Here is a 22,541-nt window from a genome sequence, read left to right as displayed (position 1 = left end):
GATTCAGATAAGACAAGGACTGACTGGCAGGTTTGTAAACCTTTGTAAACACCCCCACTGCTATTTTTGTTTGCCCTTTCACTGTGGTCTCTTCTGTCTGGGAGGGACCAAAAAAAGTACCAGAAAAGTTCCTCTTGCCGGGCAGCAGAAATGAGGAGCAGCCCCTCCTCTTCCTCCAACCTCCCAGCATGGGAGAGCATGGATGCATTTCATCTAAACAATCCACTTTTGGCTGATTTTCCCAAACTGATTGGGACCCCTGAGAGTAGAGCAGAGCCAGGCAGGACCCCCCACACCAGAGCTGACATTATCCCACCCCTCGTTCCAAGACCAGCTTGGCCCATGGTCTTCCTCCATGGCCCAGGTTGGGGTGATGCTCCCTCAGCTCTTGGCCACTTTCTGTCCCACGTGGCCACGAGCACAGGAAATGGAGCAGCACCTCTCCCACAGCTGCCTGCACTCAAAGTCTCCCACTAATTGCTTTTCCCATCTTGTTTCCAAACCCTTTTTCTCCCATAGCATGGGAGCTCTGTCTCACAGACACTGATTTAGGGATTTGTGAAAAACCCCACAGATTTCAGCAGGGTGGGGATGGGAGCTGAGAGGTGCCAAGACACAGCACTGCTGGACGCTGTTGAGGAAAAGGGATGAAATATGGAGGGTTCAAGCTCCTTGGACAAAGCAGTGCTTAAAAACTCCAAAATAAAATCCCAGTGAGAAGAATTATGATGGGATTCTGGGCCTGATGGATTGCTCAGCTTGGCTCAGCCTTCGCTGGGCTTTCACTGGGAGGTGGCAGAGGAGGCTCTTGGTGGGATGTCCGGGTCCCTGGTCACCCCTCTGGGCAGGGGATGGGGACATCGGGCCCTCCAGGGACACAGGGATCCCCAAGGCACTGTGCAGGCATTTCCCATCCCTCCCAGACCACGGATAACCTGCTCCAGCCTCCAGCCAGGCCTCCTGAGCTAAGGAAGGGCTCTGACCCTGCTGGGTGTGCTCAGTTATCAGCTTCATGCAGCTTTGTGTTCTCAGTTATCAGCTGGGCTTTAGACCCCTGAGCAGCCCCTCTCCCATGGCAGGCTGCAGAGCTGCTGCTGTGATTGCACGGGGTAAAACCTGTCCCTTCAACCAGCCCCCACACCCCCTGTGACAAACACTGGGAACTGAAGATTCCAGGACTGTCCCCTGCTCCGGAGCCTGGGTGACAATCCCTGCCACAGCACTCGGCTCAGGGATCAATCCAAGGTGACATCTGTCACTTTTAGTACAAACTCCTTAATTTATGAACCGCTGAGACAGAAGTAAACAGCTTTTCCACCTCCTGTCCTTCAGACCTGGGGCTCAAACACCCCGGGAGCCTCCAGGCAGCAGCACAGGACAAGTCAGCCTTTGAGGGACCCTCTGGCTCCTGCTGCCATCCCCTGGTCAGCACCATCGGGGTCCCTCGGTGACAGGGGGGGACAGTGGTGGTTCCAGCACTGGGTAACGCCCCCGTGCTCGCAGGTTCAGCAGGAAATCCTCCTGCAGCCTCCCTGCACACCGGCTCTCAGGATGCTGCCCACGCCTTTCCAGCACGTTTGGGCATCAGAGGAAACCCCTCGTCCCGGTACGAGCAGCAGGATTTATGGCTTTGGTGCAATTTATCTCGAGGGACGTGATTGCTGAGGGGACATTGAGCCCGGAGATGCTCCAAAGAAGGGAACGGGACGTACCTGCGGGCTCCTCGGCGCTGCTGGCGGCCGTGGTGGGCGGCGCGGCCGGGATCTCTGCGGGACAGCCGGGGCACACGGACGCACAGCGGACAAAGGAGGAAGGAGAAGTTATTGCAAACCCCAGAGCTGCTCCTGCCACGCTGCAGCTTCCCCTCCCAGCCCTGTGTGCCAGCGAGAGCCCCCAAAACAGTACAGTGGGAACTGGGGAACCAGGCATCCCTCAAAGCTGTCACAAAGGGGCTTTTAACAAAATATTCTGGCTTTTGGCTGCGTGCTGCACTGGCCCAGCCCCTGTGGCTGCTGTTGGATCCAGCCTGTCCCTGGGCTGTCCCCTGCAGCTGCTGTCACCAGCTCGGAGGCAGTGCTGGCACTCCCCTGGTGAGAGGCAGGGCGCAGGTTCAGCACTGCAGCTCTGCTGGGGTGCAAGGGGTGCTTCCCACGTTTAAAGGAAACACAAACACATCTGGTGCCAATTGCCCGGTCCCTGGCTCTGCTTTGGGGCCAGCTTTGCAGAGCTGGAACCACATCATGCTCTGGAGACTCGTTCCCAGGCCTGGCTGTGTTTGTTGGGAGGATGGACTGTGGATGGAGGGAGGGAGCTGCACGGTCCCAGCTGTGCAGGATGCTCCCCTTGGACATCCTTCCTGCATTTAGGGCACAGTGCTGGCATTTCCCTGCATTCCTGGGAATCCTGGGGGAACACCCACCAAGGCAGGGTTTGCTGGGGGTGTGGCAGCAGCTCGTAGGGCTGCAGCCCAATCAGCCCCAGGTGATTTTTGGGGTAGTTCACCTTCGTGCAATGAAATGCAGCACAAGCCACGGTGCATGGCCAGGCAGCACTGGGAGCCAGCACAGCCGTCCCACAGCTGGGCTGGGGGTGCTCAGCCAGGCCTTACACAGACCCAAGGTGTTCTTTTCATGGCTACGAGTCTCTGGGAACAGGGAATTACCAGCGGTGGTAAATCAGAGAGTGACCATGCCCAGCCCCAAACCCTGGATGGGCCATGTTGAAATCCTGGGCCTGTCTTTATAAATGCCATGAATCCTGAGGGAGCTGATGCAAGGAACAATTTGCTCTCCAATTTCCCCTGGCCCTGGGGAATGATTCATGATAAACCTTTGTGCACACTTGCTGCAGAGCAGACTGGAGCCATGGCTGGAGGTCCTGGGGACAGCGAGCCTCTGCTCTGGGCTCTTGCTGTCCCGTTGCAACACGGGGAAAATGAATCTCAAGTGACTCCAAACCACCCTGGAATGTGTGTTTTCTTCAGCAGGAGAAGGTGGAGAAAGGGTCTCAGCCCCAGAATTTGGCAATGGCCATGCTGGGGGGGCAATGGTGTGGGAACTCTGATAACTGTGGGTCTCCAACAAAGGCTGGAATCTTTTAACCTTCACTTTTCTTGCTGGGCCTTTTTCTCCTTTTAGCAGCAGGGAATTCCCCCCCTTAGGGGAGCAGTTCCTCCTTCCCATCCCATCCCATCCCAGGCACGCTCATTTTGATGCTTTGCTTTGTTAGGGCAGGAGGGGATGTCCCACAAGGAGCACGAGCCACTGGAAGGTCCAACAGCAGCAAACCCCCCAGGCAGAGAGAGGGACACAGGACTGAACCCCACCTTCCCAGGCAGGGAGAGAGAGGGGATCCAGGTGTTTGCAGAGCAGAGGCTGCAAGGGAGGCATTTTGGGAGCTGTACCTGCCTTGGGAGGGCAGATTGAAAAGCAAACCCAAGGAAGCCAAGGGTAAACCCCCCCATGGCAGGGCTGTGTGAGTGCAAGAGCCCCTGCAGCAATCCAGGGGGTCTCAGCTGTGATGGAAACTCCATCAAAGGAGCAGCTGCTCTGTGCCAGTGCAGCACAGGCTGATTTTGGAGAGAAGAACCTGTTTATAGTGATCCGCTTTAGCATCCAGCCCTGATGTGGCACCCCTAAATAAATGTGCTCTTGGAGCACCTCTGTTCCATGAAACAAACCGTAATTGCCAGCAAACCTGGCTGTAGAGGCACTCACAGAACCCCCCAAGGAGGCAGGAGAGCTGCTGGAAGCTGCTGTGGGTTTGGGACCCCGTTTGGGCAGAGCGGAGGGGTCCCCAGGCAGCTCCACCCCCGAGCGCTGTGGGGTTCAGCACCCCCAGCCTGGGCAGCGGCTCCGGCAGGGTTTTAAGGGTTAAAATCCCTACTCCACAGAAAGGAAGAAGATCCACCTACTTATGCAGGGGGCGATGGGCGAGCGGCTCTGCTGGTAGCCCTTGGCGCAGCGGTTGCAGGTGATGCCGGTGACGCCGTCCTTGCAGGGACACTGGCCCGTGGTCTGGTTGCAGGTCTGGCCGGCGGCACCCACGGGGTGACAGTCGCACTCTGCGGGGACACACGGCAGCGGGGTCAGGGCAGGGCACGGGGCGCGGTGTGGCATCGGCGGGGAGCGGGGCAGCTCCCCCGGCACCGCTCCATCCTCTCTGCCCTCCGGCAAAACCCCGGAATGAGCCGGACCAGAGCTGGCGTTGGGCTGGGGGACAGCGCTGGAGAGGGGGTGGCCCTGTCACAGCCCCGCTGCGGGGGCAGAAGCGCAGCCAGGATGACAGATCCTGGGTGGCAGCGCGGGAGTGTATCCCCCGGACACAGCTGCTCACCCCATCAGTGCTGAGATCAGGAATGTGCAGGATTTAAAGGCAGGGGAGCATCACCCACTGCCCCCACCCAGCAGCCCCAAAGCCCGGGGGCGGTGGCAGGGCTGGTACTGAGGTACAAACCCAGCAGGACTGGTACTGAGGTACAAACCCAGCAAGGGCTGGTACTGAGGTACAAACCCAGCAGAGCTGGTACAGAGGTACAAACCCAGCAGGGTGGTACTGAGATACAAACCCAGCAGGGTGGTACAGAGGTACGAACCCAGCAGGGTTCCACCACCCCTCAGCTCGGGCAGGAAGCAATCGCTCGGGAATTCATTCCTCGTGCACTCCAGGAAAAATCAAAGCGGTCCTTTCAGAGCCCTTCCCGCTGAGCAGCATCCCTGGCAGCTGGCACTGCGGGCACAGGAAGGAAATGCCCTTGTGGGATGGATGCAGGCGGGCTGAGGACCTGCTCTTCCCGGCCAGATGGATGCAGCCTTGACGGCAGAGCCGGGCAGATGTGAAGGATTTGGCAGGGGATGTAAATACTGCACTTGAAAACATTCAAACATTCGCCATCTCATTGCCCACAGTGGGACTTTACCGGCACAGCTGTTTGGGGGGGGGGGGGAAATTAAAAAGGCAAAAAGAAGAAAAGCCAAAAAAAAAAAGAAAAGCATCAGGGCTTGTTATCATCACTGCTCCAAAAGGATTAGGGCCTCGCACATTTGTTAACAGCCCTGATTTCTAAGAGCTGCAAGCGCCGTGCCAGACTGTGGGCTGCCCCTGCTGAGCCGTGGCAGGGACAGGCAGGCAGGCAGGAAACTTTCCTTTTCTTCTGCAGCATCCCGGGAAGGAGCCAGCCAAATCCCTCCCTGGGGAGCGCTGATCCCGCTCTCCTCCTGCCCCTCAGGGGAGCTGCCTGCCAGGAACAGGGGCTGGGGGAAGCCTGTCCCACTGCCTGGGCCCTGGAGGGGGCTGTGCTGGGGTCAGGGCAGGGTGAGTGTCCCCAAGGGCACTGCTGTTCAAACCCCCCAAGCCCCCCAGACTGGCACAGCACTCCCAAGAGGGCTTTTCCTGGACCCTGCAGTGCTGCTCGGTTTGTTCTGCACCCCCCTGGCTCTCAAACACCATAAATGTGCCTCATTTGGGGACAGCAGAGCACACCCCATGCTGGGTTTGGGTTCCCAAGCGTTGGTGTTTGGCTGCAGGCTCCCTCCAGGCCAGCCCAGTGAGACCCTGCCCCAGCAGCGCCCAGTCTGACCCCACTGGGCAGCAGCTCCTGGCTGATCCCTGCCCAGCAGGGTTTGGAGCACCCCTGCTCTGGGATGTCCAACTGCTCCCTGGGGACATCCCGAGCTCCAGACTGCCACCAGCCCTGACCCCACAGGTGCTGCGTGGGAAGAGACAGAGCCTTGCCAAAACCCGATGATTTTTCACTTGGAAGGGAAAGAAACCCCTCTAGAAACCGACAAAGCTTTTGCTTCTTTCCTCCTCTTTTCCTAACACTTCTGATTTGAGGTTTTTGATTAAAAGTCTCTCTCTCCCCACCGCCCTGAGCTTCCCCTGGGAAAGGACTCCTTGCAAACATGCCCACAGCAGAAATCTCCTTTTCTAAAGCTAATTTAGATTGGAAACGTTTTAACGGGAAGTCAGCGTGGCTGGTGATGAGCAGAGGGATGCTGAGGTGGGAAAACCTTCCCGCTGCAGCCCCAAGGGATGGCTCGGGTAATGCTGGGGGAGAGGAAATAAAAACACATTAAGTGAAGGCCTGAAGGAGAAACAGGAGAGAAAAGAGCCAAAGAAGAGCAGAGAGTCAGGAGTTAACACAAAAATAAAGGAAGGGTTACCCAAGGAGAGGCAAAGGGCAGGAGGATGGGGAGAGCAGCCTCATGTTTCAGGCGTGCCCTCGGGGCTGCTCCAGGCAGAGCCCATCCTGGGAGGAACCCCCGGGTGAGGGGATCGCCCTCATTACAGTGGGACCGACTGGGGAAAGGGGAAAAGAGGGAAAAGAGGCTTGGTGATGAGTAAGATCCCCAGGCCCTTGAGGCCGGGCTGAGAGCACAGAGCGCTCTTTGGACAGCACAGAAATCAATCAATCAATCAATCAATCAATCATCGAATGCTGCTGCTTCCTTCCCTCATGAGGCAGTGGCTCGGCCAGCTCGCCAGAGCTGCTGGGTTATTTTCAGAGCTGAATCTCTCTGAGGTTGTCTCCTGTCCCCCCAGGCCGGGCTCTGTGAGGGTTCTGATGTCCCCGTGTGTGAGGTGATGAGCCCAGGGCTGCAGGGGGCACGAGTGGCAGAGGGTGGGGGACCAGAAATTCCCCTCTATTGTGTCAGGATTTCACCGGGATGAGATCCCGGCGATCTCTGCCACACCGATGGGAAATCCTCCTCTCTGGGTGACGGACGGGCTCTGTGCCACCTGTGTCACCTGTCCCCAGCGTCCCCCTGGGCCCAGCCAGGTCTGCTCCCAAGCTCCGGGGCCCAGGGCAGCTCGGCGCTGCCGCCGGGGGAGCAGGAGGGGCTCTCGCCGTGCCTGCAGATGGGGATTTGCCGTCCCTATCCTCGAGAAACTGAACCAGCGCCAGCAATTAGGAGCAATTAAAGGTAATTTACAGTTCCCCGGCCAGTGCAAACACTTGCAGCCAGCAATTACAGGCTCTTCTCCTTCCCCAGCCATGGAGGGCCGGGCTGCTGGTGCTTGATGCTGATTTTCCCAATCCGGTTCAAATTCCTTTGGGCCCAAACTGAGGGAAGTGTGCACCAGGATGCCAGCGGGGGGGTGATCGCTGCAAACGCCCCTTTGGCATCTCCGATGGGCACCCTGGCACTCACAGAACACGTTTGCATTCCTGAACTTGCCTGGCTCTCACCCCTGACCTTCCCCCGGTGCGGGGGTTTGTGGATTTGTTCATCCCCCACCGAGGTGCAGAAATTCAGCAGAGCCCTCGGGGCACCGGAGCTGAGGGCAGTTCCGTGAGCAGCACAGGGAAGTGTCCGGAACACCCCGGAGATGATGAGGAGGATAACGAGGGGTTTTCCTCGTGCCTTGCTTGAAAGGATCACCCCACGGAGGGTACGGTGAGATGGGAGAGAAGCAAATGGGGATGATGCTGGAGCACGAAAAACGCCCACAGAGCATCGAGGGAAGGGAAATAACTCTCAGGATTTCAGTTTTTTCCAAAAACCTTTAAGAAAAATTCATGCTGAGTGTCTGTGGCAGAGATGACCAGGAATTCCTACTGAAAAAGAAGTTATTTTTTGGTTGAAAACATGGCTGTGGAGGAGAAAACAAGGAGCAGGAATCTGTGGAGAGGCTTTAACGGGCAATGGGGCAGCAGTGGGGGTGCCTGTGCTCCCAGAGGCTGAATTGCCTGTCAAATAACCATCAGGAAAGCAGGGAGCGGAGAGCAGTCCCCGGTGAGCACCTTGAGCCTGGCTGCTCCAGATGTGAGGAGACACGGCGCTCTGTGCGAGACAGACCCGGGGCGGCCGAGTGGATGAGGGGACAGCAGCCAAAATCCGGAGTGCAGGAGGAGGCATAAGTGGAAGGAGGGAACAGGATGGCTCATCCATGCTGAAGGGTCCCAATTAACTGCATCCACTCCAGGAAAAGATCTGGGACTCAATGAAACATCTGGCTGATTGCAGCGGAGCTCAGAAGAGCCACAAGATGGGAGGCTGTGCTGTGAAAGCGGGAGAGAGAAACTCTGAATTCATATCAGGGCACTATAGAAATCAATAGCACGTCCTCAGCTGGGAGCTGCGCTGAAAGGCACGGAGAGCACCCACGGAAAAGATTCGGAATGCCTTGCCAAGAGGCGGTGGAGGGCTGCCAAGCAATGCACAGCGCCGGCAAGGTCAGACAGGTGCTCCTCTCCACTGGTCCTTAAAGCCAGCAACAAAGGGACATTGAGGGCCTTGAAAAGGCAACCTTTTCAGCGATAAAAGGAAACGCTGCTTTGCACCGCACGTAATTAACTCGTAGAACTCCTGCTACGAGACACCATGGCAAGGGCCCAACAGGATTAGATAGGGCTCTGAATGAGAACATCTGTAGTTACATTAGCTGGGATTAATATATATACGGATATAAGCGCTGCCAGGCAGCTCCTACTGCCTGCAGCCAGGAGATTTCCCCCGGGGCCAGCCTCTGCCCAACCGGCTGCCGTGGGCTTTTATAGCTCTGTCTGGAACTTCCAAATCAGCCCCAGTTTTCTGTACAAAGCTGCCGAGGCAGAGCATCGCCCGTCCCAGCCCAGCCAGCGATGCCTTTCTGTGCTTCAGCTCAGGTTTGGGGCTAAAAAACACCTGGAAGGATCCTGGCGCCGTGCTTGGGATAAAAAAACCTCGGTTTTTCAGTTCAGGTGGTTGAACTTGCTGAGGTGGTTCTGCCCCACTGAAGGCTGACAAATAGCACGACAAAAACGCAAATATTTTCACACCCCCGGTGTTGGGGCGGAGGTATTCCCAGCCGCTAATCCTGCCCCACACACGTGTGGGGAAAGGTAAACAGAGGGCTAAATCTCCAGGCTCAGCTCCCCTCAAGTGTGACCTTTATGGAGAAGATGCCTGAAAAGATCTGCATTTTTTGAGAATTAGCATCTTCCTGTTTTCGGGGAAGCTGCTTCCTTGGGAGCTTTTCAGAGTGATGAAAAATCCTTTTGCCAGGACAAGAAAAAAAGGCTGCATTTTCCAGGGTGTCCAGATTTCCTCTTGTCACCCTGGATGTGCCAGGATCACAAACCTCACAGGGCTCCAGATGCAGCCTCTGGACTGAGCAGGAACCCAACAATGCATTCAACTGGGGAAAAAAAACCCCCTTAATTTGCAATAATCAGTGCTGAAGGCTCCTGCATTCAGAAATCACACTCAGTCTGAAGTACAAATTCAATCCCAGGTAGCCAATGTGCCTTAGGTGCACATTTAAATTTAACCAGGCTTTAAAATGCTTTTCCAGAATCATGGCCAAAACCTGCTTCCCTTTGGTTGTTTCCCTTCTTTCCTCCAAAGACTTCAACAGGAGAAAAAAAATGTAGCTACAGAAAACTTCTGCTGGAAAAAATCACAACAAACCCAGGTTTGTTGTCAAAATGTCAAAATAAATTCAATTTAAATTCTCCTGTTGCCTCAACAACGCATCCTGATGCAGCAAACATGTCTCACTTAGCCTTGTGGTTTAGCATTTAGAGGGGTGGTTCTGGCGTTATTGCTTAAGTAGGTTTTTTTTGTTGTAGAGTTGGTTTTTTTCTGCTCCACTGCCTTTAGGAGTTCAGGTACTTTAAATCCTGCTCCCTCTGAACACATCTTCCCAGGGAACTCAAGGTGTGAGAATTCCTGGAGTGTCCCCCGTAGGTGGAATCCATCCCAGAGGTGACCTTGAAGTGGTCCCAAGGGGGACAGGATGTTTTCACAGCTTTTCTTTGCCTCCTGTCTTTGGGAAATCGATTCAAAACAAGCAGAGCTCCTTCCTTTGGGTACCTATCCCGGTCATTTGTCGGTGGATGAGGGAGATCTGAGCCGAACCTGTGCACCTGAGCGCTGAGGAGAGGTTTGTGCTGGCTCTGGGGACCTCCCGAGGGGATGGGAGAGCACTGGCACTGCCAGAGCATCTCCAGCACGGGCAGCACGTCCTGCAAATCCCCCGGATTTCTGGGGACGAGAAGCTGCAATTGGGTGTGCACCCACCCAGCCTGGCCCCAGCTGGTTTGCAGAGCACAAGCAGTGGTGGAAATGTCTCTGTGCTGACTCCGAATACCAATAATGACTTTAAATATTAACCACGAACTGCTCTGCCATGAGCTCCTCAGCCTGTCTGCACACTGGGAGCTGCGTTTAGCCCTCCAAAGGATCATGTTCGTGCTCAGTGTCCCTCCGCACATTCTCCTGGAGATTTAAAGGTTTCTTGCCAGCAGAACATGAATTCCTCCTTTTATTGGGCAGAGCCAAACAATCTCTGGGTGTCTCCTGCTGTCCCTCCTCCCGCGCCACTTCTCAGGGCTCTCCCGTTTCCCCTCCTGGGCTGGCACTCGGGGGAGCCAAGGGCTTTGGTGCCCTGCAGTTTGGGCCAAATTTCACAGAGCAGACCTTGGCTTTGTCTTCTCCATAACAAGGAACAGACGGGGCCACAAAGCCTGCACTGAGCCGGAGTCGCCGCTAATCCGGATGGGCCTTGGAACCCCGGCCATAAATCCACTTTCTGGGCAGGGGCACCATGGGCAGGCATCAGTGACACACACAATGGGACAATTATGGCAGCACTCCCCCAAATGCTGGAAAATTCCCTTGTTCCAAAATTGTTCAAACTTCCCCTGTCCACTGAGAGCTCCCCTTCCCACGTGATTCCAGCAGGGCTGGAGAAGCTGCCAGGGATGCTGAGATGAAGCTCTGGGGTTTCCTTCACCCCGCTTGGAGTGAAGGAAACACGTGGAGGATGTGATCCCTTTGATTTTTCCATCAAAAATCAGCTGCAGGGGCAGCTCTGGCCAGGCCAAGAGCAGCAGCTCAGTGGGGCATGATGGCCTCATGGACCTACAGCCAAGCCCAGCTCCTCCTGCCCTCATGGGAGATGTTGCACGAGGAACAGTGGGTTGGGAATGCTGTTATTGAAGGAAAAAAAAGAGAGACAAAGTTTTTCTCTTCCTGATGTGTTTTTAGCCTGGCTCTGGAGGAAACGAGGTTCCTACAAGTGCATTCTCCCTCTAATAATAAAAATCAAATCTGGCAGCAGAGCAGAAGTCTCGGAGATAATGAGGTTGCCACAAGGCTCAGGAAAGGAGGCAGTGGGGAAGGTGAGGGAGCAGCTGGAGAAGCTCTGCAGAAAAGGATCCTTTTGGTGCGCACAGCCCTCATGGGACACCAATGCATCCACAGTGGGGAGAGTCCCCAGCACCCCAAGAGCAGGGAGAAATCCCAGTGAGAGCTCCCGGGGCACAAATCCCAGCCCCTCGTTTGTGGTGCTCTGAGAAGCATCTGTTTAAGTGGAAAAGAAATCCTTTCCTACCAGAAAAAAACCCTTTTCACTTTAGTACACTGAAAACCAGAGTGTGGGGATGAGCAGGGCTGAGCTTGGGTTTAATTCTCAGGATCTGAGAGCCTGAAGCACTTTCCACTCCTGAGAACTGCTCTGAAGCAGGAAATTATCTCCATTATTGGAAAACATTCATGGGGAAGGCAAATTATTTCTTTTCTTCCCTCTGTCTCGTGGATATGCAAAGGTCTGGCTTTGCAAGTGAATTTAGCAACTTTTGTCCTTAGTCTGAGAGCAGCAATGGAGAGCTGGCGTTTAGTCTGGTTTTATTTTCTTAATAGGGTGAAATTCCCCTCTATTGTGTCACCACTTCTGACAAACCACATCCCAACCTGCCCTCCAGGATTGCTCCTGGATGTTTCCCTGCTGGAAACCCAAACCCAAACCCCAGTTTGGAAGGTGGCTGGCCCCCAGTTCATCCAGTAAACCCCTGCTGGGCACCAGCATTGCCAGGATGTGATTTTTCAGGAATGCAGAGCTGGCTCTGCTCTGGGAATCAATGCTGTCTACATTTTCCTATTGAGCTGGGCCATCCACATGTCTGCCATGGTTTTGGGACTCAGCTGTGAGCTGTGTCTCTCCTCTGGAGGTGCTACGGTGGTTTCCAGGTGGGAATGGAAATTCCAGCTCTTTCTGAGCAGCCTCCTCCATCTCCTCATGGATTCAGCAGTGTCCTGCCCTGAATTCCACAGCTCAGCAAACTCTGCCCACTCTGCCTCACACAGAGGCAGCTGCCTAATCTGATGTGTCTGCTCATCCATCATTAAAATGTGAATTTTAATGGATTTTTTAAAAGCTGTCATGGGCTGGGAGATGTCTTGTGTTGAGCTTGAGTCTTACTTGAACAAAAAATCACTGCTTTTCCATGGTTTTGTTCTACAAACTCAGAACAGCATGAGAGTCTCAGTAATGCTCGTGTCCCTTGTTTTCTCTGGGATCCTTCCAGCCCAGGGGGGCGAATGGTGCAGCTCTGCCCTGGGTCATGGTGGTGCCATGGAGGAGGTGACACTTGGTGGCACTTGAGCCTCCAGTGCTTCCCTGGACCCTCCCACAGTGACCTCTGATCATGGACAACTCAAAGCTGCATTTCCAGAACCTTCTTGGATGTTCTGTGTGTGTCTGGGGCTGTGGTGACAAGTTGTAGATGCAGGAGCCATAAATCAGCTCTCAGGGCTTGCAATAATGTCAATATAAGGAATTATGGGGCTGTGGGGAAGGGCGACTCAGGCACAGCCACTGACAAATGCAGGATGGAAATGCAACTAGAAAATCGTCCTTGTGGCAGAGGAAGAGAATCTCCACAGTCCTGGGGAGGAACTGAAGTCTGTGCTTGGCAGATCAATGCCTGGAAAGTTTGGAATTTCTCCAGGGATGTGATTCCTCAGAGGCGACCAAGCCCTGACACAAGAGCCCAACCCAAGCCCTGCCAGCACCAGGGGCTGGCTCCTCTCTCCTCAACAGCAGCTCCAGCTGGAATCCAAGGAGGAGCAAAAGGAGGAAGGGAAGGGAAGCAGGTTTGACCATTAAGGACAACTCCCAGGGCTGAATTCCTGGAAAGTATTGCTTTGGAGTTTGCCTTAAAACCACAACTGAGCTGGACAAGAGATGGGCATGAAAATGAAGCAGCTCTGGATAGGGGAACATCTGCCTCAGGCTGGGGACAGAGCCCTGCAGGAGCCACCACTGCTGGCCCTGCTGGCCCTGGAGCCCTGGTGCTGGGATCCAGCCAGGCCATCCCAGTGTCTCTGGCACGCCTCAGCTGTGAGCTTGTCTGCCCACCCAGGTGTGGACTGGGGACCGTGGTGGCAGGGCACATCTCCAAGGCTGGAGGGATGCTGACCACAACTGGAACCATGGGCAGACTGGTGTCCCTGTGCTATACCAGGACACCAGCAGTGGGACACCTCTGGTGGCAATGCCACCCTTCTCAGGCTCTGCTCTGGTGGCAGTGCCATCATTCTCAGGCTCTGCTCTGGTGGCTGTGTCATCATTCTCAGACTCTCTGCTCTGGTGGCAGTGTCATCATTCTCAGGCTCTGCTGCCTGCCGTGGGTGCTCCCCGTGGCACCTCCTGTGCCCCAGCCTCCCAGCAGGACCCAGCAGCAGGAACAGAGAGGATCCATCTCCCCTGGCCCAGCCTCCAGGGAATGAGCTCTCAGCTCTAAGCTGGTCACGCAGCTCCCTCTATAGTCACTGGAGAGAGACAGGACTGGTGCCACTGTCCCTGTCACCGGGGGCTCTGCTCAGCTCTCCCAAAGCCAAAGGGGTTTGGGCTCTGCCTCACTCAATGTCTGAGACTCAGTGGGGTAAAACCCTCTATGTGCACCCATGACATCAAGGAAGGGAGGCTGAGCCCATGGGGACAGCTCTCACCTCTCCCTGCTCCAGCCCAAACTGCCTCCAAATGCAAATGTCAACTCTTGACCCTCGGTGGGTGCAGGCCAGGACAGGCAGGGAGGCTGGGAGTGCTTTTTGGGGTTTGCACAAGGCATGAAATGCTGCAGCACAGCCGGAAAGCTCCCCAGGCTGCAGCAGCACCAGGCACACAGACAATCCCATTTCCTCCCAAAAGACTGAGCCCTGATGGATGTGACCTCTCCAGGTGCCAAATCCTGCCCCTGCACAAGGGGTTTGTGCTGGCAGCCTCAGCACAAGTGTATTCAGAGCACGTCTCGTTTGTCATCTTTTCATCAAAAAGTGTGCAAAGCCTCTCCCCGAAGCGCAGAGCTGTTTTACAGCCAGGCTATAAACCCTGCAGACTCTCCACTCCAATGGAATTACATTAGTGCCAATAATCTGGCAAATATCAGGAGGGAGTTTAATCAAAAGAACCAACAGCAGGGCCCTGATTTACAGCGGCCCATGACAGAGCGGGGTGGACGAGGTTTGCAGGACCCAGATGTGGAATTTCACTTGCAACATCATTTGGAGCAGAGGGAAAGCAGAAGGAGCTGGAAGCAGGGCTTCAGCGTGCTGGGAGCTCTTGGTGATTTCTCAAAAACCAGGGAGAAAAGAGGAACAATTCATCCTTGTCCCAGTCTGAAAAATGAACATGGAAATTTCTTATACCCCGAGTTTTGTTGCTTCTCGGGCCAGCCCCACACCAGGGGTGTGCCCAGGATGGGGTGGGATGTGTGTGCTGGGACAAAGGGCATCCTGCTCCCCTCCTGCACGGATGAGCCCACCCAGCCCCCTGGAGGAGGAGTAGTGGGACCATGGGGCTCCTCCAGCCCAGGATCCAGGGCTGGGCAGGGATCAGCTGCAGTCTGACCCTGGAATGCCAGGGGAGCCCTGGCTTGGTGTCCCAGGGACTGCCTGGCCACCCACCCGGAGCAGCCACATCCTCCATGCCCAGCTCCATGCCCAGCTCCAGCCTGGCAGGCTCTGGCACACACCCAGCATTGCCACTCCATGCAATATCCCTGCTCCATCTGTCGTCAATTCCTTTGCCTGTGGTTTGCAGCCTCCTTGCCACAGCCTGCCTGGCGTGGCTCTGTCCCAGGGCATCTCTGGCCACTGACAACCTCCAGTTTTTATCATTTTTGGAAAGAAAACCACTGGAAGCAAACAGAGCAAAGCACCTGGCATGGCTGGATCCCTGTTAGCCATCAGGGAAAATCATCCTTACACCCCAGCTCCTTATGCCTTCACCTGCACTGCTCATCTCAACTTCAGACTATTGAAAAGTCTTTTATTTATCAGTTATTAAAGGTCTGGCTGTTGGAAACACAGAGCTGTTGCCCAGCTCTGCTTTCTGCTCACCTTTTGCTGCCTGAGCCTCATCCCTGCCCTGCAACATGTGCAAAAGTTTGTGGAATTCTCTTTTTCTCCAAGTTAAAAAGAAGGAGACATTGTGCAAGCATTTCTGCAATGTCATATTTTTGCATAATTACCCAAACCAATCATTTCAAACAATGCAACTCCAGCCTCTCTAATTTGCTGATGTTGGATGTGTTGTGAGTGGAGGCACCTCGTGCATGGGATGGAGTGGGAGATGAGGAATGCAAGGCACAGGAGAGGCAGCTTAGCTGGATGTGTCACTTTGGCTGAATAAATGCAGTTGAATTAATGAAAAAATGCCTCTGGCAGCTCTTTCATGGAGCCTTTGCTGTGAGATCACTGAGACCTTGCTGGGGTGGGTGAGAGCCACGAGCTCCTCAGCAGCTCCCAAGGCACCAGGGCTCTCTGAGATTTAAATTTATTATGTGTGGGACATGATCAGAGTGATGTGATGGATTAAAGAATCAGGTTTTATAGAGGAAAATATAGAGAAAATCTGGTTCTGCTGGGTGCAGGCAGTGATGAGGGAGGTGGCAGGAGCTCAGGATGGTTAATTCCTTAATTTTAACCATGTCCAGTGGAGATGAGGCTCTGGGAGTGGTGGTTTGCTGAGACGGTAAATGAATGTTGTTATCAATGGAGAGGTGGCTGGAGCTGTTAGATGGGAGGTTGGGTTTAAACCTGCTCGATTGCAACAATGATTTCAGCACAAGCCCCGAGTCAGGAGGGAAAACCAGGGGGAACATAAAGCCCACTGTGTGAAAAACAGAGATCGGGAAAAGGAGATTTCACAGGGATGCTGAAGTCAAAAAGCTTTCCATTTCTTGTTGAAATGAGTCTTTAGAGAGAAAAGAGCTGAGCGTTTCTGGGGGAAACCCCAGCATTTTCTAATCTGGCTTTTGAAGGTTTGCTTGATTCCTTTCAGTGCACCTCAGGTTCAGGATTTCCATCTCTTCCAGCAGCAGCTGAGAGTAAAAAGGGTTCATTTGCAGGATTTGCTCTTCTTGCTGCTCCCGCCCCAGCTGAATCCCAGCTCGCCTCCACGGCCACACGAGGAAACCTCAAAATACTCCGAGCTCAAAATAAACCCGTTTCCCCTTTTTCTGTTCTCTCCTCGTCCGGAGGAGTGACAAGTTCTGTGCGTGGGCTCAGCTCTGCCTGAAGGGTGGGAGCTGGAGACAGGGCTTGGGGGAGGCTGATTTAAATTCTACATCTCACCCATACCTGGGATTTTGTGCCCCTCTGCCCTGGCAGGGTAATGACTAGGTAGGAGCAGATGAAGCACCACTTGTAAGTAACAAAGCCTGAAATAATTAGAAGTCCTCCTCAGAAGTGAGGGCCTCTATTTCCATGGGGTCATCCTCAGCAGGAGGCTGGGGAGAGCAGGGAGAGGTGATGGCAAGGGACGTGGGTGGCCTTGTCCTCACCAGGAGGCTGCAGAGGTGACAGCAGGGAACGGGGGGCATGGGAAACAATTCCAAACGGCAAAAAAAGCAATTTCAACCGGGTTTGGGAGAGGGAGGAATGGGAGGAGCTGGGCAGAGCTGTGGGAGCGGGGCTGCACGAGGGGCTGGGGAAGGAGGAGTGGGGCATTCCCACCTCCCCACGGGTGATCCCCTACCTTTGCAGGCCTTGCGGTGGGAGATGGGCTTGCTGAGGTCGCGGTAGAAGCCCTCCTTGCAGTAGTGGCAGTGCCTGCCCGCCGTGTTGTGCCGGCAGTTGAGGCACACGCCGCCGCTCTTGCGCCCCGACAGCTTGAACAGCTCCATGTTGAAGCGGCAGCGCCGCGCATGCAGGTTGCAGTTGCAGGCTGGGAGAGGCAAACAGGGGACATTGTCACCATCTGTGCCCCACCAGGGAGGTGCCAACCCCGGGGAGCTGCTGCCAACCCCTCTGTGTGTGCCCTGTCAGGCTGGGGGTCACGGGTGGGAGGCCCTGGTGGCACTCTGGCTGTGGGAAGCCAGCTGCTCACTCACATCCTGACCTGTGAGCCCATCACTATGGGCCATTGCCCTCCCGGCTCTTTGGAGGGCAAAACGAGGTTGCCAAGGCCAGGTTTCACTGTCCTGACTTGCATTAACTACAGGTTTGCCTCTCCCTGATCTCAGTGGGGGTTACAGGGGACTGTGAGGACGGGGGACCATCCATGGTTGGGACACACAAACCCCTGTGGCACCTTCAGCTTTGTCACAAGCACTTTCTCCATGGAAGCACCGCTCCTCTCCCTTTCCATCCACTCTCACTTTGTGTTGTTACTGCTCAGTGCAAAGGTCCCCAAACTGCTGAGGGACCCCCATTTCCCTGCACCCCAGGAGCCCCCTCAGGCCCTGTGGGAAGGAATTTCCATCATCGCCTGCCTGCCCTTCCCAGTTCCCCACTCTCACCAGCTCTGACACACACACATCTTTGAGCTCCGGATACCATTCCAAGACCTTCCTAGCTGGTTTCTCCCTCATCTTTCCACAACACAGGCTCTGCCACTCCCCTGCAGCCCCGACCATGCTGATAATCCTCATTTCTGCCCCTGCATCCCCCATCCCACCTGGGATGACACCCAGTTAGCCAAGTTCCAAAAGGTGCCCCCCTGCTTTGATTGCTGTGACTGAGCTGTCCAATTCCTCCACCATATGCAGCCTAAAGTCAACACTGGGCGTGTTTTAGCAGGGGGCCTTTGCAAAGGACAACTTCGGGACTTCAAACGCTCGACCCCTCGCCCGCCTCTCCCCGGAGCTGTCACGGGGCCATCAGGACGCAGTTGCCGGGGCTCTGTGCTTTGCTGAGAATTTTATAGCTTGTTTTCTTTTCCCGCGGCTTTTATTTGCTCTTCACCGCTGAACAATGCAGCTGTGCCATGCCAGCCCGCAGCTGGGCCCCTCGCCCCGGCACGGAGGTGTCACAGCTCCGGCCTTGTCACCTTCCCTCAGAGCAGAGACGTCTTAATCCCTCATTCCTTCCTGTTTACCTTATGGTGCTCTCCCAACACAAAGCCACGCTGTATTTGCTTAATTATCAAATTTCAGCCCAGGGAACGCCAGTGCAGCCCCAGAGTATTTCTCAGGAGCAATCCCTGGCTGAGACACGCCGTGACAGCTCAGGGGAGAGCAGCACCCCCGTCCCCATGCCCCCAGCAGGATGGAGCCGCTGTCTCCATGCTCTGCCATCAGAATTCTCCCCCTGACACAGACAGACCCAGCCTCACATCCCCAGCAGGGCTGGCAGAGCAGGAGCAGTGGCCAGCGACGTGCTGATGGTGACAGGAGTGGCCTGCGAGCGCTTTGCCAGGCGTGAGGGACAGACATTCCTGCCACGGAGCTGGGCCAGGCTTTGAGCCGCGGTTTGGCCCTCGTGGGATGAGCCCAGCAGCCTGTAGGAGCTTCTGCCATCTCCCCACCAGGACACAACCGTGAGGGAGCCAGAGACAGCGCTCCTGCTCCAGAGGGAATGGCTGTGTCAGGTCCTACATGTGCTGAAGCTGCGCTTTTAGCAGCGAAAGCAGCACGGGAGCACGCACCAGGCATTTGGGTGTGCCCCTCGAGGCTTCCCCCTCCATGGAAAGCTCAGGAAGAGCAGCCTGCTGTGCCCTGCTGGAGCAGCTGCTCAGCTCTGCTTTCTCCTCATCCCACACGTGCTGAGCAGCCCCGGCCCACACCACAGATCCACCACACAAAGGGCTTTAGAGGTGATTCCTGCCCTGCAGAACGCACTGGCAAAGCTTTGGGAAGCGCGTGGGGGTTTGAAGTTCCCAGCCCTTGTTTTACAGAGGTGACCAAGCCAGGTTGAACCCTTTTCCCAGAGGTGCAGGACTCAGGGCTGGTTCCTACCCTCAGGGCAGAGCCTCCCCTGGAACACAGGGATGATCTCCTGGCCACACCTAATCCCCAAGGCAGCACCTGCACCCATGGCACAGCCTCTGGGCACGGCTCAAAGTCTCAAACAGAGAAAAAAGATTTAAATCCCTCAGCCCGAGGGCTCTTGTAGGTTCACATCTCCATTGTTCAAAGCCTCGAGGCTCATGAGCAGCTCTGCCTTTGGTGCCACAAACCACAGGATTTGGTCCCTGCTGATCGACATGAAAGGACATTTCTCCAGGGAGTGGCATGGCCTCACAGAAGCCTTAGTTCTCCCTTAAATCTGTCAGAAATGCACGCTTTCCCAGGAGAAGGGAAGCTCACCTCCTCCTAAAACTTGTATTTTAGGAGAGCTGGACTTGGCACTGGAGTATTTTGCAAGATTGCATTGGCAAATCCCTTTTTAAAATTCAAAGCTGAGCCCACACGAAGAGTGAGTGAAAATCTTCACATTTCTTTGGGTTGCTTGATAAGCAGAAATGTTTTTGCAAAGCCAGGAAAACAGGACTCTGGGGATTTTCTCGAGTTCTTTGCTAACATTTCCACTGGTGCCACAAGAGCAGAGCTGCACAGGAATGTGGAGGAATAAGTAGAGTGTGCAGAGCTCCTCCCAGCTCTGCTCCCAGGATCAGTTTTCCATTGGTGTCCCCGGGACAGCAAAGTCCTGAAGTAGGGAAGAAGCTGAACCTCACAAGAAGCTGCAAGGAGCTTCTAAAAACAGCCAACCTTGTCCTCATCCAGAGTCAACGACCTAAATGCTGTGGATGCCTTGGGGGATGAACCCTCCAGGGAGGCAGTGGGTGAGCTGGGAAAGGTGTGGTCTGTTCCATCCCTGCTCCATGGTCTGCTCCATCCCCGCTCCATGGTCTGCTCCATCCCTGCTCCATGGTCTGCTCCAGCCCCGCTCCATGGTCTACTCCAGCCCCGCTCCATGGTCTGCTCCAACCCCGCTCCATGGTCTGCTCCATCCCTGCTCCATGGTCTGCTCCATCCCCGCTCCATGGTCTGCTCCATCCCTGCTCCATGGTTTGCTCCATCCCCGCTCCATGGTCTGCTCCATCCCTGCTCCATGGTCTGCTCCATCCCTGCTCCATGGTTTGGTCCATCCCTGCTCCATGGTTTGCTCCATCCCTGCTCCATGGTCTGCTCCATCCCTGCTCCATGGTCTGCTCCAGCCCCGCTCCATGGTTTGCTCCATCCCCGCTCCATGGTCTGCTCCATCCCTGCTCCATGGTCTGCTCCAGCCCCGCTCCATGGTCTGCTCCATCCCTGCTCCATGGTTTGCTCCATCCCCGCTCCATGGTCTGCTCCATCCCTGCTCCATGGTTTGCTCCATCCCCGCTCCATGGTCTGCTCCATCCCTGCTCCATGGTTTGGTCCATCCCCGCTCCATGACCAGCACAGCCTCCCTCGAGCTCCCCACAGGCATCCAGGAGCCACAGCCACCCCTGCACTGGGATCTCTCAGCTTGTTTTGGTTCCATCAGCTCAGCCTTGGTTCTGTTTCCTCCATCCACTCCCAGGGCACCGAGGAAACAGCTGGGAACAGCTGGGCACTGATTCCCTGCCTGCCCCATACACCTGGCTGCTTTTCCAGCACCAACCCCTCCTGATCCACCTGTTTCTGCACTCAAAAGGGGCCAAACTTAGGAAGAACGGCTTTAATTGCAATTACTGTGTCCACCCTGAAGGCCTGGGCCAGAGTGGTCAGTGCTGTGGCCATCAGCCAGGGCAAGCTGGCAGCTCTGCCTGCAGCCTGGTGTGCTTGCAGAATGCCCATGGGAGAGGCTTGGTCTGGCTGAAGGAAAATCCCCATCCCATTTCTGCTGACAATGGTACGCAGGGATGGAGGGAATGAAGGAAAATCCCCATCCCATTTCTCCTGAAAATGGCACACAGGGATGGGGGGAATGAAGGAGAAGCCCCATCCCATTTCTCCTGAAAATGGCACACAGGGATGGAGGGAATGAAGGAAAATCCCCATCCCATTTCTCCTGAAAATGGCACACAGGGATGGAGGGAATGAAGGAAAATCCCCATCCCGTTTCTCCTGACAATGGCACACAGGGATGGGGGGAATGAAGGAGAAGCCCCATCCCATTTCTCCTGAAAATGGCACACAGGGATGGAGGGAATGAAGGAGAAGCCCCATCCCGTTTCTCCTGACAATGGCACACAGGGATGGGGGGAATGAAGGAGAAGCCCCATCCCATTTCTGCTGACAATGGCACACAGGGACACAGGAACTGGGGCAATGCAAGGAATGTCCCAGGCAGACGCCGCAAAGCCCTTGTGGGGACAGGGCTGGGACATGCCCCGGTGGGATCTCTCTGGAAGTGCAGAGTGTGGGCACTGCCGGGGCACACCGCTGGCCCCAGCAGCAGGTCGGGGTGGTTTTGGATCCCGCTCCAGCTCCGTGCATGCCCCGGGGCGTGTGGCTCCCCGGGCACGTTTTCCCTGGACAGAGGCTCAGGAAGCGGCTCCCGCCCTCCCTCTGCCCCGCCCGAGGTTAATCCCCCGCTGTGCTGGAGCCTTTTGCCTTGTTCCTAACATGACTTGGCCTGGCTTTAATTTTCTGCCGCTGCTTCTCGGTTTGAATTTCCCTGTATTCAAGTGGCTCTTTAGCAACCCGTTTTTTCTTTCTATGAATGCCTTTGAGGGCTGTAATAAAAATCACCTCCCAGGACTGGCATCATGTCCGTCCCTCAAGCTTTGCTTTGCACCTGGTGGAGAAGACACCCCTGCACTCCTGCAGACCCAGCTGTGAGCAGAACCTGGCCAGGTGCTGAGGGCTCTGCGAGGAAAGGTTTTGGCTCCAGTTGCTCCACTGAGCCCAGTCCTGCTATCTCCTGCTCTCTTCCTTCCCTCACTCTGCCAAGGACCCCACAAGTCTTTTGTTCCCTGACTTCATTGTGCACAGATGTGCAGAGCTCCATCAGAGCATCTCTACCTGAGCTGCCGGGCCCAGCTCTGGATAAGCAGATTTCATTTAAACACAGATGTTCCAAAACTTGGGAAGGCTGAGGAGGGAAAGAGGAAAGCTGCGCTTTGGAGCCAGGCAGAGAAAACACCGCGGAATCTTCTCCGTGTTAAAAACACAACTTGGTCAAATGAATCCCTCAAGGAGGTCAAGGTGTGCAGGATTTTCCATGTGGGAGCAGGAAAGGAGGGCCATGAATGGAGGCACAGGCTGGGGCTGGGCTCTGGGAGCTGTGGTTGTGGTCTTTGTGCTGCCACCACGTCCCCAGCGCCCTGCGTCTCCCAGGACGAATTCCTCTCCGTGGTTTTCATTCAGCAATGACAATGCTGCCCTTTCAAAAGACCCCACCCTCCCAAAGCTTATATTTTGGCAATTTTTAAAATGCAAATTGCTTTTTAAACAAACGAAAACCCCAAAACATTTTGTTTTAATTTTTGCAAACAATAATTCGGGGGAGGGGGGAAGGAAAAGGGGAGGATGGAAGAATCCAGAGACTGAAAGTAATCTCTAAATTTGACTTGAATTTATGAACAGTCTCAGTCTCCTTAAAATTATCCTTTTCCCAAGCAAGTTTTCTTTTCCCAGA

At 55.1% G+C, this 22,541-nt stretch overlaps 1 protein-coding gene across 1 annotated transcript in view; it reads right to left on the bottom strand.

Annotated features, from left to right (window-relative positions):
- The window catches only part of NTN1 (netrin 1), a 79,130-nt gene that overhangs the window by 14,165 nt on the left and 42,424 nt on the right, over window positions 1-22,541 (bottom strand). The window contains exons 2-4 of the mRNA XM_030962010.1: window positions 16,750-16,938; window positions 3,914-4,063; window positions 1,713-1,766 (exon numbers count right to left, since the gene is read on the bottom strand). Coding sequence (XP_030817870.1) covers window positions 1,713-1,766; window positions 3,914-4,063; window positions 16,750-16,938 — 393 coding nt within the window. The remainder of the gene's footprint in view (window positions 1-1,712; window positions 1,767-3,913; window positions 4,064-16,749; window positions 16,939-22,541) is intronic.

This window comes from Camarhynchus parvulus, chromosome 18 (assembly GCF_901933205.1).
Source record: "Camarhynchus parvulus chromosome 18, STF_HiC, whole genome shotgun sequence".
NCBI lineage: Eukaryota > Metazoa > Chordata > Aves > Passeriformes > Thraupidae > Camarhynchus > Camarhynchus parvulus.
Note: the sequence above shows the minus strand (reverse complement) of the source record. Positions and strands in the feature narration are given on the sequence as shown.